This window comes from Lynx rufus, unplaced genomic scaffold (genome assembly GCF_022079265.1).
Source record: "Lynx rufus isolate CCGP_SWC_20201006 ecotype Redwood Valley unplaced genomic scaffold, mLynRuf1.p SCAF_15, whole genome shotgun sequence".
In the NCBI taxonomy this organism is placed as follows: Eukaryota; Metazoa; Chordata; class Mammalia; order Carnivora; family Felidae; genus Lynx; species Lynx rufus.
In genome coordinates this window covers 27,550,085-27,567,353 of record NW_025814829.1, presented here as the reverse complement: position 1 = coordinate 27,567,353, position 17,269 = coordinate 27,550,085, and the positions used below count along the sequence as shown (strand labels likewise).

At 36.6% G+C, this 17,269-nt stretch overlaps 1 protein-coding gene across 2 annotated transcripts in view; it reads right to left on the bottom strand.

The window, feature by feature from the left end:
- The window catches only part of ASPM (assembly factor for spindle microtubules), a 52,230-nt gene that overhangs the window by 15,877 nt on the left and 19,084 nt on the right, over positions 1 to 17,269 (bottom strand). The window contains exons 11-18 of one of the 2 annotated variants that reach the window (XM_047076729.1): positions 16,008 to 16,153; positions 15,834 to 15,919; positions 15,186 to 15,407; positions 13,671 to 13,878; positions 13,431 to 13,573; positions 13,193 to 13,321; positions 7,752 to 7,946; positions 934 to 5,688 (exon numbers count right to left, since the gene is read on the bottom strand). In XM_047076729.1, coding sequence (XP_046932685.1) covers positions 934 to 5,688; positions 7,752 to 7,946; positions 13,193 to 13,321; positions 13,431 to 13,573; positions 13,671 to 13,878; positions 15,186 to 15,407; positions 15,834 to 15,919; positions 16,008 to 16,153 — 5,884 coding nt within the window. The remainder of the gene's footprint in view (positions 1 to 933; positions 5,689 to 7,751; positions 7,947 to 13,192; positions 13,322 to 13,430; positions 13,574 to 13,670; positions 13,879 to 15,185; positions 15,408 to 15,833; positions 15,920 to 16,007; positions 16,154 to 17,269) is intronic. The other variant, XM_047076730.1, reaches the window with a different exon arrangement.

Here is a 17,269-nt window from a genome sequence, read left to right as displayed (position 1 = left end):
AGAGCAATTATTTTCAAAATAAAAATATGATTCTGGTCTTCTTTTTAAACTCTTCTAGAACTTCTTTTAATCTGATGGAAAAAGACTACCCTTCTATGTCTTACAAAGCTATCCACAATCTCACTCCCTCTATTGCCATCCTGGTCTCCAATCACTCTTTTCACAGCACTACACACACTCTCGCTCTAGTTTTTGAACTCCCTGTTATCTCCTACAACTAGAATGTTCCTTGGATATATTTTAGTGGGCTCTTTCCAATTCATTCTTGAGCATAACATCTCAACTTAATATATGTATAACTTAATATATTATACATATGCATGCTAATATAATGTATATATTATATTATACATATACATATTAATATGTGTATATATGTTATATGCAATAATAATAATTATTATTATTATTAAATACCAGACGTGGTATTTATGTGGTGATACAGAATGAAAAAAATAATATAAAATTGCTTTGGAAACCAGAAGTGCTAAATGCTCTGAATAAACTACACAGGCCTATCTAGCTTAAGTAGGTCTTATTAGCAGATTGTTAGAGGGATAAAATTATACCATTTGGCCTAAACTTGGCCAAATATCACTTTACCTTAGCTTAAATTTCTCACTTAAAAAATAATTTTACTCAAAAGAGTAAAACTATAATCAAACTATATTCTCAAAATTAACACCCACTGAAATGCAACAAGCATAGAGCGATCATGTCCAGAGGAATTCTAGTTCTGCACTGTCTTAGCTGAATTAGTAGTTCCCTTTTCCCACTCTCAAAAACTCTCAAAAAAGTGCCATTTTGGAAGAAAAGTGAAATGGTCATGTAAACTAAGTATTATGTTTTATGATCTGCTTAAACTCATTTTATAAATCTAACAAATATTGGTTAAGGAAAGAATGCAAGCGTTACATTTAAATGTACAAGTACCTGGATTTTTATGGTGCTATCCTTAATTTTCTGAAACTTTCGTTTCTGTATAAATCCTCTTGTTCTAGCTTGAATAATGATAACACTGCTCCTAACGTGTAAATATGCTTCTCTTTGAGGTTTTGCAGACAAAAAGCCTCTGTGGTGATTTTGTAAAACCGATGCTGCTTTCCTATACAATAAAAACTGCTTTCTTGCTTGCCATGTCCTGAAATACTGCTGTAGGGTTACAGCAGCTCTTTTCTGCTGGACAAATCTTCTCCGATACACAGCCATCTGAAGGAAGGACTGAATTCGTAGGGCAGCATGCTTCTGTGTTTCCAATATTTCTGTGGCCGTTTTACAAAAAGCTTTTTGAATCGTTACTGCAGCCCTGCCCTGGGAATGACACTCTGCCTCCTGTGAACAAGCAACTAGAGAAGCTCTATGCCACTTCTGAATCCTAAGTGCTGAGCTTTGCACAGCTTCATTCGGAGTTTCAGTTCTGTGGCGGCAGAACGCAGATCGCTTCTCAATGGCTGCCATCTTTGCCTCAGATAGGTTTTTCAATTTCTGTCTAACTTTCATGCCTCTAAAAGCAGCCTGAATAATTCGTACAGATTTCTGGAGTGCTAAGAAATTTTTTCTTTCCGTTTTTACCCTGACGTATGACCTATAATAATACTGTATAAGAACAACGGCAGTTTTCTTTGCCCGATAATCAAGTTTGGCCCTATGCATTCGGTAGAGTGACTGAATTAGGGTGGCAGCCAGGTGCATACGCTGGATATCCTTTCGGACCTTAAAGCCTCTGTAGGAAGACTGTATACAAATGACCGCTTGGGTACGCACTGCAGTTAGTGCTCTGTATCTCCTCTGAACAAAGACTACTTTTGCTCTGAAGTGCAGATAATGCTTCCTTACTTTGGAGGCCTTAAGATGCTTCTGAAGAACAGTGGCGGCCTGATGCTGCTCCTGAATCTGTTTCCTAATGATCATGTCCTGGAAATCTGCCTGAACACAGGCCGCTACTTTCCTAAGTGCATCGTGTTGAAGTGCTTTCCTCTTCTTTGCTCTATATATTTTTTGGATTACTTTTGTGGCCCACTGAATCTTTTGGTAAAAAAGATACTGTCTATACATTCGATATGTGCTTTGTATTATGATAGCAGCTCTGTGTTTTTCTCTTAACAGCTGTCTTGCTTTCATTCCCTTATATGCAGCCTGAATGACCAAAGCAGAATGTCTTTGTCGGACATAATTTTCTCTTTGCAGTTTTGCAGCTCTGTATATTCGGTAATGTTGCTGAATTAAAATTGAGGCATGTTTCCAAGCCTGAAAGGTAACATACGTCCTGTGCATTCTGTAAGTGGCCTGGATGAGAGCTGCAGCCCTGTGCATCGCCTGAACCTTCTTCTTTGCCATCAGTCTTCGGTAAGATGACTGGATTGTAATGACCGCCCTTTGTACTTTCAAGAATTGATGCAAGTGACGCCTGGCACACGTGGTGGCCCGATATCTCCTCTGCACAAAAACAGCAGCTTTTTTGAGGGAAACAAATCTTTTCCTTACCACTAAACCCCTAAACCTGCTCTGAATAAGCACGGCAGAGGAATGCATCACTTTCAAATGCCTCCTCGCTTTCATACCCCTAAATGCAGCCTGAAGGATCAGGGCAGAATGTCTTTGTCGGAGATAACGTTGTCTCTGCAGTTTGGCAGCCCTGTTCGCTTGGTGTCGCTGCTGGATTACAACGGAGGCTTGTCTCACGGCCTGGTACCTCACGTGTGCTCTGTGCATTCTGAAAGCTGCCTGGATGACAGTGGCAGCCCTGTGCATCTCTTGCATCTTCTTCCTTACCACCCATCCTCTGTATGATGACTGGAGTGTAATGACCGCCTTTTGTAACCGCAGGAATTGTTGTAAGTGATGCTTTGCACAAACAGTTGCACGGTATTTTCTCTGAACCCAAAGAGCGGTTTTCCTGAGAGACAGAAATCTTCTTCTCATCTTCAGAGTTCTAAATCTCCTCTGAATCAGAGTTGCAGCTAAATGCATCATTCTTAAATGTCTTCTAGCTTTCATCCCCCTAAAACCAGCCTGAATGCATATGGCGGAATGCCTTAATTTGTTATACCTTTGAAATTGTACATTTCTTTCCTTCACTGCCCGGTACCTCTGCTGTACTGTTTGTGTTACCTTCTTTAACTTATTAAAATACGTTTGCTGTCTGTATCTTCTGTAACAGGACTGAATGCGTATTGCTGCATTCTGCATCTTCCTGAGAGTCTGTCTAACTCTTACTCCTCTAAAACTTGCCTGAAGAACAGTAACAGCTTTCAAAATTGTCAGGTACTTTGCACGCTGAATTTTACCTTGACAATATGCTCTGTATCTTACCTGAATGAGGACAGCTGCTGTTCTCATTTTGTGGTATCTTACTTTTGCTTGATGCATTTTAAACATGGCTTTAATGAAAGTGGCTGCCGTGTGCATGTGTTGAATACGTCTTCTCACTCTAATACCTCTAAAAACAGCTTGAATTTTAACTGCTGTCTTCTTTAAATTAAGATATTCCTTACGTTGATGGTTTGCAATTTTGATATTTCGATACCATCTCTGAATTAGAACAGCAGAAGCTCTGTAGGTTGCATAGTTTTTTTTGGCTTTGTAAGCTCTATATGTAGACTGTATAGCGACTGCCGCTTTGTTGTACTCCTTTATTTTTTTTCTTACTCTCATACTTCGGTAAGCAGACTGTATGATGACTATGGCCGCTTTGGTTTTCAGATACAACCGACGCTGTCTCCTTCCAATCCTGTACGCCCTATAATACATTTGAATCAGACGAGCAGCTTTTTTCATGATGTCCCACTTCTTTTGCTGCACATGCATTCTGTAGTATGACTGTATGATGACAGCACATTTGTGCTGCTTTCGAATCTGCCTTCTCACTATTTTTCCCTTCCATGTAGACTGAAGCATCAGTGCTGCGTTACGGAGTTCAGTGTATTCCATACGTTGCTTCTTTCCCGCGCTCCATGCTCTCAGATGTTGCTGAATGACTAATGCTGCTGTTTTGAACAATCTGAACTGTTTCTGGGTTTGGGCCATTCTAAAAGCAGACTGAATCCTCACCGCAGCTTGAAGTTCCCTTCTGATCTGCGTTCGAACTTTCCAGCCACGATAAGCAGATTGGAGAGAAATCACAGCTGCCTTTGTCTTTAAAAATTGCATTCTTACATCACGAACAGTCCTGTATGTCCTGTACCATCTCTGAATCTTGATAGTAGACTGAAGCACATACTGATATTTCTTCCTTTTACTATAGCCTCTAAAAGCAGTTTGAATTTTAAGAGCAGCTATAGATTGCTGTTTGATTAGCTGGCGTACTTTATAACCTCTGTAAGCTGCCTGCACACAAGTAACTGCTCTTTTAACTTGCAGGAAGTTCTTCCTCTGACTGACCTGTGCTTTGTAAGCACGATAGTAATTCTGAATGACAACAGCTGCTTTATACATTTCCAGGTAGTGCTGCCGCATCTTTCTCATTCTGAAATAAGATTGTAGTGAAACAGCAGCTTTTCTCTGTGACCTCATCTGCTTTCGAACCAGGTGACCTCTAACAAAAGCTTGCAGTTTGATACAAGATTCCCGCATCTGGACGTATTCTTCTCTCTTTAGTGCAGCCACTTTTATGGACCGGTACCATTGCTGGATAAGTAGTGTGGCTGCTCTCAGATGTAAATACTGTTTACGAGTCTGTTTCATCTTGACAATTGACTGTAACTTTACTGTAGCATGTTTCAGTCTCAGAAATTTTTTTCTGGAAATATAAGCTCTATAATATGATTGAATTTTTATAATGGATGTGAGGATGTGAATAAACTTTCTCCTGGCTTGCATCCCTCTATATGCAGACTGTAGAACAATGACAGCAGAACGGGTTTTCTGGTAAGATGCTAGAGCTCTCTTGGCTAAAATAGAAGCTCGAAGATGAATCTGAATTATAAGGGCAGCTTTCTTTATCTTCTTATATTTCTGTAATTGCTGATGCATTCTTACTTGTGCCTGCAATTTGATAGTAATTTTCTTAAGGTTTAGAAATCGAAATCTGTCTCGTCTCATTCTCCAGTATGACTGAAAAACACAAGTAGCTCTAATTTGTCTGTGTAAATTACGAGCTTTCATCCCTCTGAAAGCAGCCTGTAGTTGAATGGCTGCAGCCCGTTTCTGCAAATAGTTGGCGCGCTCAGTCTTTCCTTTCAGATGTGCTCTGTAGAACTTTTGGATAGTCAGTATAGCCTCTTTTCTTCTTTTATATGACTTTTGGGCTTGAAGGCACCGAAACCTTGTCTGAATGATAACAACACAAGATCTAAGGTGAATATATTTCCGTAATTCTTTGTGCATTCTATACCATGACTGTATGACAACAGCAGATTTTTCTTCTTTAGCTCGTTTCCTGACATGCCATTCTCTAAAAGCTCTTTGCAATATTATTGTAGCTTTTATTTGTAATCGCATTTTATGTTGCTTCCATCTTCTGAACACAGACTGGATTATAAGAGATGATGATTTTAGCAACTCATATCTCTGTTGATCATGTTTCCTTCTTAAATAAGCAAGCCAATGTCTCTGAATTGTAACTGTAGCCCAAAGATATCGTTTGTAAGAAGTAACTGCTATTATCATTCTTATCCTAGATTGCAGGATGACTGAATAATACTTCAATTTCAGAAATTGTTTTCTAGTGGAATATCTTCTCCAATACCTCTGAAATGTAAGAAAGGACACAAAGTAAAACAGACATAACTTTCTATACTTAACACCTCTGCAAGTATTTTTCCTAACATTTTGCTTAAAAATAAACAAGTTAAATTAAAAAAACAATATATTTTTGGAAATTACTTGTCTCTTGTTTTTGTTTATGTTTGTAGTTATGTAGTTTCTATATTGACACAGCTGTAGCCAATTCAGAAATCGTGATCTCAATCTTAATGGTATTTATATTGCATCTGTATTTCAGAAACATAAGAAATATAAGCAAGTTTATGTTCTATTAGAATAACATATAAGAAACAGTCAAAATAAAATTATAGTGACATTCTGCTATCTATTGATTCTAAGTAATTTCCTATAAATAAACCTTTAGATTTTGTATTTTCTCCTTAATATCAAGACTGCTAAGCTATCTGGTAATGATTGGAAACTGTTTACATGATGGACCCTGTTCAGGTCTAATAGTTTAAACACAGGAATTTGAGAAACAAGTGAGCCAGATCACTCTCATTTTTCTCATTAAAAATAAAATTACTTCTTCCCAAATTTTGGAATTATAGACTCACGGTCAGAAAGTAGTATTCTGAAAAGATCTGAGAAATGACAAACTGTTTATCTCTTGAATAGCCAAAGTTGCTTCCTTCTCATACCACCCACAGTCCCTAATTCCTTTGTCAGGGTGAGGGTTGGGGAAGAATTCCCTACTGCAGATGAATTTTCCTTACACATAAGGAAAACATTTTAGGGGCGAGGTACCTCTGTCTCCATTAGCACTGCCCATTGTTATGCACCCGTGCTTGGTCCAAGGACACCCACCCATGGGTGAGGAGAGTTAGGGACCCTCTAAGATTTTTCAACAGATATTGCCTTATTCCTTTACTATGTGTCAATTGTGGTTCTGTTTCTACTCTTCAGTCTGATGAAGAGATGCATAAATAATTAAAACATTATAAGTAAATTACAGAATATTAGAGACTGAAAGTTAAACCACAGTTAAACTCAACACTAATGAATATCACAAATTTAATAATGTAGAATAAAAGAATTTACATTGTTTGGACCCATCTAGATAAAATTAAAAAAAAAAAAAACAGGCAAGACAAAATGATAGTGTTTAAAGATGTGTAGAAAAAAGGCATGATTAGCATATATTAGAATAATGGTTACTTTGGGCTGGGGTGAGGAAGCTAATGGACTGAGAAATGGCTTCTGAGAAACTGACAATATTCTATTTCTTGTCCTAGGTGGTGGTTACATGGGTATTCACTTTGTGAAAAACTATCAGGCTCTACATTTGTGTTTTGTGCAATTTTCTATGAGTAATATTTCACATTTAAAAATGGTTCCAAAAAGATAATTTGTTAAATCAGAATCCTTCACTTATCAACAGTAGTAGTCAGACACAAAAATTTCCGAATTTATAAAATATAAAATTATGGGGTGAAGCTTCAATGACATTTACATAGGGCAAATTTAAATAGTACACCTCTCTGATGTTATCAAAATAGAATCTAATATCAAAACCTCACACGAAGATATGTGGAATGGAATATGTCTATTATGTAAAGTAGATATGTTAAAAATTTTTTCTAAGCAGGAAACTAACATAGGCATTCTATATATAGATTATAAGTAATATTTCATTATATACCAACTAAGTGGGCTACAGAGGAAAACGCACACATTTATCCCAAAAGAAGTTTCCAGGACTCATAGTAAAGATTAAAAAAAGAGCATGGTAGAGTTTGTGGACATACAAAGTAAAATGGTACAGTGGGTCAGCATGTTCCATGGAGAAGACTGCAAACCTTTAATATAAAACAAAGACAGAAGGGGTAAAGAATTAAGACTATTCGCTCCTTCAAAGCAAAGGAAGCATTTTGATTTGTTTGAGCCTTATGCTGATCATAGTAGTAGGTAGTAGGAAAGTATTAAATATTTGTTAAAGTACGAGAAAAACACGAAAGCCTAAGAGATACTTTAAAACTTTATATTTTACTTTCTTTCTTAAAAATGTCATTAAAACTTTTTAAATTCAAAATACCAGGATGCTATACCTGAATAACTGATGCTGATTTATTTTGAACTTTTTCTAGTTTTTCCTTTTTTAACATTAATAACTTTCTTTGTGCTAAGAGTCTTCGCCAATGTTTCTGAATGGCCAATGCTGCATTAATCTCCTTTTTCAATCGTTGTTTAGATAGAAAACTGATTACAGCTGACTGAATGATTCTTGCAGCTTTGTCTCTCTCCTAAAAAAAAAAAAAAAAAAACAGAAGACAAAAAACAAAAACAAGCAAATATGAATCAAAAACTTAATTACTTAAGACCCTAAACCATTATTTGTAAGAAAATAATTTGTTAAATATTAATCAAATTGATCCTGAAAATAAAACATTCCTCAGACTTAAGATAGGCTCATCTTTGGAGTAAAGATAATTCTGGGAATGATGAATGGTCCGATAGGTGGATTTGCATATATATTTATAAGATGAAACAAAAATTCCTAGTAAATATAAGTCTAAAATAAAGATCATACACATGTTTAGTATACCACAGATTGTCAATAATAAATGTAAAGGCAATTTAAATACGGTATGTTTATCAGATTATGGCCCAGATTCATGCTTGATTTTTTAAAAAGAGGGGGACTATGGGGGGGTGTTGGGGAAGAGACCCTAAAATAAACAAAATGCCTTGCAATAGAATATAGTATTGTTTTGTTACAACTTGAACAAAAGAATTAACAAAAAGAGAGAAGCAGCAAAATACCACTTTTAGCACAGGCTACAACGGTTTTACAGCATAGACACTCAAAAGATAAGAATATTGGATTATGAGAAGTGGTATCAGGACCTATGCCCGACAGCATAGGTGCTCAAAGAGGAGCCACCTACCCTGGGAGCACAATAGGCTAGTAGCCTACATGTCTCTAGATCCGTGGCTCCTAATAATGCATTACTAAGAAAAACAACATAGGTTAAATACTTACTAGGCACTAGGCACCATTCTAAACACTTCATGAATGGTTCATCTAAATCTCACACAACTGTAAGAGCAGATGAACAGGTACTAATTTTATGACTATGAGGAAACTGAGACAGAGCAGTCAAGTAGATTGTCAGTCCACTGGTAAGATAACCAGGGTTTGAACTAGGCAATCACTTTGCCAAACTCTTCAAGGCTAGATTTATCATTTCAGTTACCTGAACTGGAAACTAGAATATAAGTCATTCCCTCTTATGACAAGAACAATTTATAGCACGTGTGACAACCTCTTTGTAGCTAAATGGGACAGCTCACCATCCAAGGGTGGGCTCTACACAGATATTAGCTATAGATTCTAGTTATTAATTAATCCTAATCGGTTGTTGAGTGGAAACTGCACAGTATGGGAACACATTCACTTACGGAAGGGATCAAACTGCCACTCTAAGAAAGGAAAAATGTAGTTAATGGATTGAAACAAATACTAACAAATGGTGAGAGTCATATATTAGATCACTTCTGAGTGAGAAAAGACTAGACAATTCTAAAACTGGGCTGCGGAATTATGTCCAACAAACTCAGTAAGCCATCTAATATCACTGTCAGTAAGTCCCATGTGAAGCATATGGACTTTAAGGCTACAGATAGCCAAATTAAAAGCATCCTCCCTGCCACAATTTCAAAACATATTTCAGAGCTACAATAATCAAACAGTGTGGTCCTAGCAGAAAGACAGGCATATAGACCAATGGCACAGAATAGAGAGCCCACAAATACACTCTCATATATGTGGATAAATGATCCTTGACAAGGGTAGCAAGAATGATCTATGGGAAAAGAATAGTCTCTTTAGTAAACGATGCTGGAAAAACTAGATATCCATATACAAAAGAAAGAAGTTAGACCCTTTTCTTATGCCATATAAATTAACTCCCAATGGACTAAAGTCCTAAATGTAGGACCTAAAACAATAAAACTACTTATAGAAAACATAGAGAAAAATTTGATTAACATTGGATTTAGCAATGATTTATAGGATGACACCAAAAGCACAAGCAACAAAAACAAAGAGTAGACAAATGGGGTTACATCAAACAAAAAAAATTATTTTCTGCGAAGGACACAATCAACAGAGAGAAAAACCATCTACAGAATGAGAAAAAAAAATACTTGCAAATCATATATGTAATAAGGTACTTGTACCTAGAATATATAAAGAATTCCTATAACTCAACAACAGAAATATCCAATAGCCTGACATACAAATGGCTAACACACAAATGAAAAGATGCTCAACAACACCAATTATCAGAGAAACACAAATCAAAACCACAATGAGATATCTCTGTACTATTAACGAGTATTGGCAGGGATGTGGAGAAGTTGGAATCCTCATGCACTATTGGTGGGATTGTAAAATGCAATGAAATAGTATGGCAGTTCTTCAAAAAAAGTTTAAAAGTGAAACTACCATATAACCCAGCAATCCCACTTCTGGGTACATATTCCAAAAAACTGAAAGTACAGTCTCAAAGAGACACACCCATGTTCAGAGGTATTATTCACAAGAACCCACAGGTGGGAATAACCCAAATGCCCAGTGAAAGATGAATGTATAAGCCAAATGTGGTATATACACACAATGGAATACTATGCAGCCTTTAAAATGAAGGAAATTCTTCCACAAGCTACAACATGGATGACCCTTGAGGACATACACTAGGTGAAATGATCCACTAACAAAAGGGCAAATATTGCATGACTTCACATATATGAGGCATCTAAAATAGTCACCCTTCATAGAAATAGAAAGTAGCACGATGATTTCCAGGGCTGGGGGAGAGGGAAACGGGAGTTACTTCATGCACACAATTTCAGTTGTGCAAGTTAAACAAATTCTGGAGCTCTGTTTCATAGCAATGTAAACACGCTTAACACTATTGAACTGTACGCTGAAAAAAAGTTAAGACGGTAAGTTTTATGATATGTGTTCTTCACCACAATTTTTAAAAACTGGGTTTAAAAAAGAATTCCCTATTAGCTTAAAAAAATGGAGTCAAAAGTTGCATTTGAGTCAAAAGTTCTAAGAGCAAGGGGCATTCTTAGATACAGTAGGCTAAGGTAAGTTGACACTTTCCTGTTTGAAGGCTATCTCAATCTCAAGCAAAGTAAATGGAACAATTTTATGTGACATTAGGGAAGCTACAGATGGAAAGGAGACAAATTCAAGGAGGTGAACATGTGATGAAATTAGCAACTTTGAAAACTTATACAAACTGATGGTGAAAGTTCCAATGCTGGCAGTCACTGACTGTTTTCTAAATTAGACCGCGTCATCATTTTAAATCCTATGCTGTTGGACAGCCAACAGCCAACCTGTTACAGGCTTGTTTTATTTTACCTTGCATATGAGCCAAACACAGGGATTTACTTTGCTTTGCAGTTTGTGCCGACACTTTGACGGGAAGAACTAAACGGTAGAACGGGTCAGGGGACCCTTGGACAATCCTGCTTCATTCATTAGGTAATTGGGCCATTAGTCAATTTTCACTTGTCTCTGCAAGAACTTGAGCCATTCTATTCTCAATGGATAGTTTATACAAATTACAACAGTGACATGAAAGTAAATTTAACACCTGAAAAATCAGCTATCTCAAGTTGGTATTTATAGGTTTATTAGCTTATACTATTTCTATGAGAATATACAGGGAACCTACTGCTTAATGTTCCAAATAGCAAATGAAAAGATATAATTGGGTGTTAGCATAATTGTATAAGAGAGGGAACATGGTCACTTGAGAAAGGAGAAAAGCAGTGGTCTCTAAAAAATAGGGAAATTTCTACTACTTACATCAAAGAAATAAATCAGGAAAAGAGATCTCACCAGCAAAGAGCTAAGAAATCTTTGCAGTTTATAGCTTCTTAAAACAAGATCATCTCGAGCAGGAAAATGAAGATTTCATTTGCCACTCACCGACCCCCCACAAATTCTGATAAATATCTGTTTCTTGGGATTTTAAATATCTTATTTAATATCATATAAACAGAATTAATGAAATAATTTGAGAACTAGCCAGGAAAGAGTCTTCGCTGAAAACTCTCCTAAAGCAATTCTCCTACAAGCTTCCAAAAGTACAAAAGTTATCCTTGAAGGGATATGTGGGCAAGGAGGCAGATACTGAGAAGATGGAGGGCAAAAGAAGGCACAAAGAAGATATGACAGCAGAAAAGACCATTTGTGAGTATAAGCCACTGCCTAGCTCCCAAAAGTTACTACCAAGAGTTTGAGTAGGGTGAAAGCAAATTTCAAGTAATGTTATTTCTGAGTCTGATAAACTATGACAAAATACATGGTGTGTGTAAGAGTTGCCAAAATGTAACTGTTTTTATAGAGTTATTAAGGACTCTATCCTAAATGCACAGTAACTCAAAATTGAGGAGCAGTATCGGGTGGAATGTATTTCTGAAATACCTGATAAATGTATCAAGCATGGTTGCTCATTTTATTTTGTTTGATTTTCCAAATAAGTGAATATAGGATTATTAGTGGAAGGAGTAGGTAGAAAAAAGGACTAAAATAGTTTGTTCAACTTGGTCAACACCACTTAACAGATGGTTAAAAATCACATTTTTCTCGAAACTCAAAAAATCACTTATGTTAATACAAAGTTGTATAGTATTAGGGTCACAAAGGGAAATAATAAGTAACATTCCTATCCCTATGCCCAGGTCCTAAGTATCTTGAGAAATAAAACAACAGAAACCAAAGTACCACTTATAAACTAATAAAGAGGGAAGCCTGGGTGGCTCAGTCAGTTAAGCATCTGACTTGGGCTCAGGTCATGATCTCACAGTTAGTGGGTTCGAGCTCCGCCTCAGGCTCTGTGCTGACAGCTCAGAGCCGAGAGCCTGTTTCAGATTCTGTGTCTCCCTCTCTGTCTGCCCTTCCCCCACTCATGCTCCATGTCTCTCTCTCTCTCCCCCCACTCTCTCTCTCAAAAATAAATAAACATTAAAAAAAAATAAACTAATAAAGAAAACACTGGAAAACAGTTTCATGACAGACAGAATGAACTGGCTAACTGAACTGCAAAACCAGACACTAGACGCCTAGACCCAAGGGCCACTCCAGCACCAAGATCAAGCCTCCCCGAACACAGCATGAAAACCTCATGGAAAGCTCCTGTTCCCTGGAGATACGTTAGATTCCAAGAAGAAGCAAATGCTGAGTCAGGTCTCCTGAGTTTACTTTTACAAATTTACAAAGGAAGTAAGTTATTCTACTTCCCCCGGAGCAAACTTGGGGAAAGCGGCTGGAAGACACATCCACTGAAGCAAACATCAGGAGTTAGGGAGAAATATCCATCCCTAACTCAAAACACACACAATTACTAAAATTATGTCCATAGTTTCACACATCAATAAAACGTAAAAATCCTATCAGGAATCAACCAACTGGCATTTTGCGAAGTACAATTCACATTACAGTGTTTTCATTTTTTAGTAGTACCTGATGACGTTTTAGGTCTGTTTTTCGTTTGTATTTTCTCCAAGTTGTCTGTATAAGCCGAGCAGCTCTTGTTTCTTTACAAAGATCCAAAAGTCTTGCACAAAGAAATGACAAATAGGTAATAACCACCTAAGAGACAACAGAAGAGATGAAAGCAGATGTTTAACAGAGATTGTGCAACTTTTACTGTCACCTTCTGAGACTCTTATTCTTAGTTAGAAACTCTTCTTTTGCTTACCTTTTCGTCAGGAATCGTATTGGACATATCTGAATGATGAATCATAGCAGGTATTCCACCAAGGTCTCTAACTGCAGACCTAACCAACTGAAAATTTTTCTTCTCATTTTCTAGCAGTTCTTTGTATAGTTCTGAAGTGTTTTCTACTATGCAAATAAAAAAGAGATTTGACAGGTCCAGTCAAAAATCTCACACGGCAAAGAAAAAACTTGAAACGTTCATCAGCCAAAAGGGACTAACCATGATCAAGTGCTTTAAGAGACAAATCCAGAGAACTTCCATCGGATTCAGAGGATGAATTTAACACCACTGAACCAGTCTGGGTGCATTCTACGGTCTGAGTAGTGCGCTGACATATAGCATCAAAAGGCACATAGTAAGGATGGTAGTGATGGATCAGGTAACACAACACACGCCCATCTGAGAAAGACACTGTAAAATTCTCCACCTGATGGAAATACCAGAAACATAATTAACTGGGATTATATAGTAATATAGGTTATTAGTGGTTTTATGGTCCATACCTCCTTTTAATAGTTGAGAATATCACATTAGGTGTTAATAGGACCTAGAAGAATATTCTATTTATAGCCAAATTCTCAATTATAAAATTCTATTTCAAAAACAAAATTTGAGTGGCTCGGTTGGTTGAATGTCCAACTTCGGCTCAGGTCATGATCTCCAGATTTCATGAGTTCGAGCCCTGAGTTGGGCTCTGTGCTGACAGCTCAGAGCCTGAAGCCTGCTTCGTGTCTGGGTCTCCCTCCCTCTCTCTTCCCCTCCCCTGTTCATGCTCTGTCTCTCTCTCAAAAATAAATAAACATGAAAAAAATTTTTTGATTATTGTGCTGGGAGAAATAGGATCCCTAAAAAATTCGCGTCCTTCCTAGGACCTGAGAATGTCACATTATTCAGATATAGACTCACTGCAGATTTAATTTGTTGAGATGAGGTCATACTGCAGTAGTGTGGGTTCTCAGTATCAGTATGTCTGGTATCCTTATATGGAGAGAGACACAGAGGCAGACACAGGAAGTTGCTATGTGAGAACAGAGGTGGAGATTGGAATAATGTATCTGTAAGTGAAGGAATGCCAAGGATTGCCAGCAACACCAGAAGTTAAGAGAAAGGTTTGGAACACACTCTCCGCCAATCTTTAGTGGCTCTCTAATATTTAGTTAAAACGTAGAAGATGATCCATCTATCTGACTTTTTTTTTATAACCAGAGTCGTTCAAGGTATAATACTTTACTATATTCAGTTACATGTATTCTGTATCATTTTTCTGGCTTCATATTCCCTACCAGATATTTTATTCATTTTTAAATATTTACAATTAAAGGTATAGTTCACACAGAAATATAGTATCAGTCTAATAAAACACTCAACTTAGATTTTTTCCTCCTCCTTGTACTCAGCGGTCAGGTTCTCTATTGATCCTTCCTGCATGATGGGTTTATTTGAATTTACCTTTATAAAAAGGGTGTGATCCTTAGGTGTCCCAGTTTTATACAAGTGTCTCCTATTAAAACTCCTGACTAGAACAATTTTTCTTAGTAATCGTGTATTACACAATTGGTGACAGATTAAATACAGTAAGTGAAAATATCCTCACTCATTTGAGGACAAGTTTGCTCATATATAAACTAAATTATTTAAGAAATGCAATGAAATATTTTAGGAATTGAAGTCTGACTTTAACCAAAATGTATTTAAAGACACTGAAGTAAAACAAAACAAAACAAAGAAACTTACCTTTTTATTATAGAAAGCACAAACAGCATTTACCCAATCCATCAACAGCTTTATGCTCTCACTATATCGTTCAAAGGAACCACTATTCCTTTTGTCTTTTTCCTTATTGATAATAGCATCAGAATGGCATGACAGTGCAGACGTTGTTTTCTTCAGACTCTGTGTGTGTTTTAAAAAGTCAATTTCTTCTTTCAACTGGTCTAAATTAAGGGAAATATCCACCTGAAACACACAAAAAAAGATAAGTCTCTTTATGTTTTTCATGTGTCATTTGTAACCCACAAAAGTTAGTCTTTTTCCTTACGGTAAACATAGTTTATGAAGCAGTGGGATGCATAGTGGTTAATGTGTGTCATGTGAATCACACAGAAGATTTAGGACCACACGATCCTGGGTTCTAGTCTCGTCTCTGCTTCCTATCAATAAGGTAACTTTTAGCTTTGGTTTTCTTACCTATGAGGTAATGACAACACCTACCTTACACGGGTGTTGTGAAGATTAAATTGGAATATATATAAAGCAATTACCACAGTTCCTGGGACAGAATAAACCCTAGTAATTTTGCTAGTCCTTATCTGATGCAAAATGCTTCTATAAATCAGTACTGAAAATTGACAAAAAGTGCAAAATTTACAAAATGTACAATACCTGAAAAGCAAATGCTATTTTCCAAAGTAACGCAAGAGTTTTTTCTCTGTGCCTATCCACAATATCCTTAGATAGGATTGCATTTCCTGTAAATGAAATCAGTTTGTTAGCACAATCTATGTATATATCAATTTTTGGTGAGAAGAAAAATTTTTATCTTTACTCAATTTTTACCATGTTCATCATTTAATCGAATTCCTCGTGATCTAAGAATTTGAAGAACAATGTCGACATTGTGCATCTTCTGAAGACGACTTATTGCAGGGATCCTGAGTTTCTTTGAGAGATTCCAGTCCCGTGTGAGAAGTTCCATGATTCGCCTAACAATAAAGGAATTTTCAGATGACACTGTCATATAAAAATATATAGGAAAAGCCCCCTGCATCAAAAGATGGGTCTCAAACCATATCCCAAAATGTCATAAATATCCTGTCCTTACCTTCCCCACACTGAGATGCTAAGAATCTGTCAGTGTATGATTGTCCTTATCACAGGAAAAAATAAACTTAACTTTGCTTTAAAAAACAAAAAAAACAGGGGTGCTTATGTGGCTCAGTTGGTGAAGTTCTAGTCATATTCTCACAGTTTGTGAGATTGAGCCCCGTGTCGGGCTCCATGCTAATAGCATGGGATCTGCTTGGGATTTTCTCTCTCCCTCTTTCTCTGCCCCTCCCTGGCTTGTGCTCTCTCTCTCTCTCTCCCTCTCTCTCTCAAAATAAATACAAATAAACTTAACCCCCCCACACACACATATAAAAACAAAAACAAAACAAAAATAAAATATATACGTAAGATGAAATTTATTTAAATATAGTTATCACCCACATAAATTTCCAACATTTAAAGAATTTTAGGTTAGAAAGATCCCAAAAAACTATCTGAAAACTGTTGCTTCATAGTTAGCAAATAAGAGTCATTCTCATTTTAAGCCTGGGGTTTGAGGTCTATGAACAGAATGTAAAAAAAAAAACAACAAAAAACAGATGAGACACACATAAATGAACACATGAACAAAATAACAGAGTTCTACAGGGAAAGGAAAGGAGAAAGTGTATTTATGGAGGGGCTACTGTATTCTACAAATCAAGGACGTGCTGTCTTTTCTTAGTCCTCATAGCAAATCCCACAATCAGGCATTATTATCCCACTTTTTTGCAGATGAAGGAACCAAAGCCCAGACAAATTAAGTAAATTGCTTGTGGTCACATAGCTAATAATGACAGAACTGAGATCAGAACTCAAACTCAGTTTTATCAAATTCCAAAGCCATCCTGTTATATACACCAGATTATTGTAAAAATATGAACACCTATCTCAAAAAGACACATATACTCCAATTTAAATTCAAACCCCTAATATCATCTAGGTCACTAGTATTTTATCTACTAGACAATAATCAGTGTTTCTATAGAAAAAGCAAGCTTCAATGGATTATT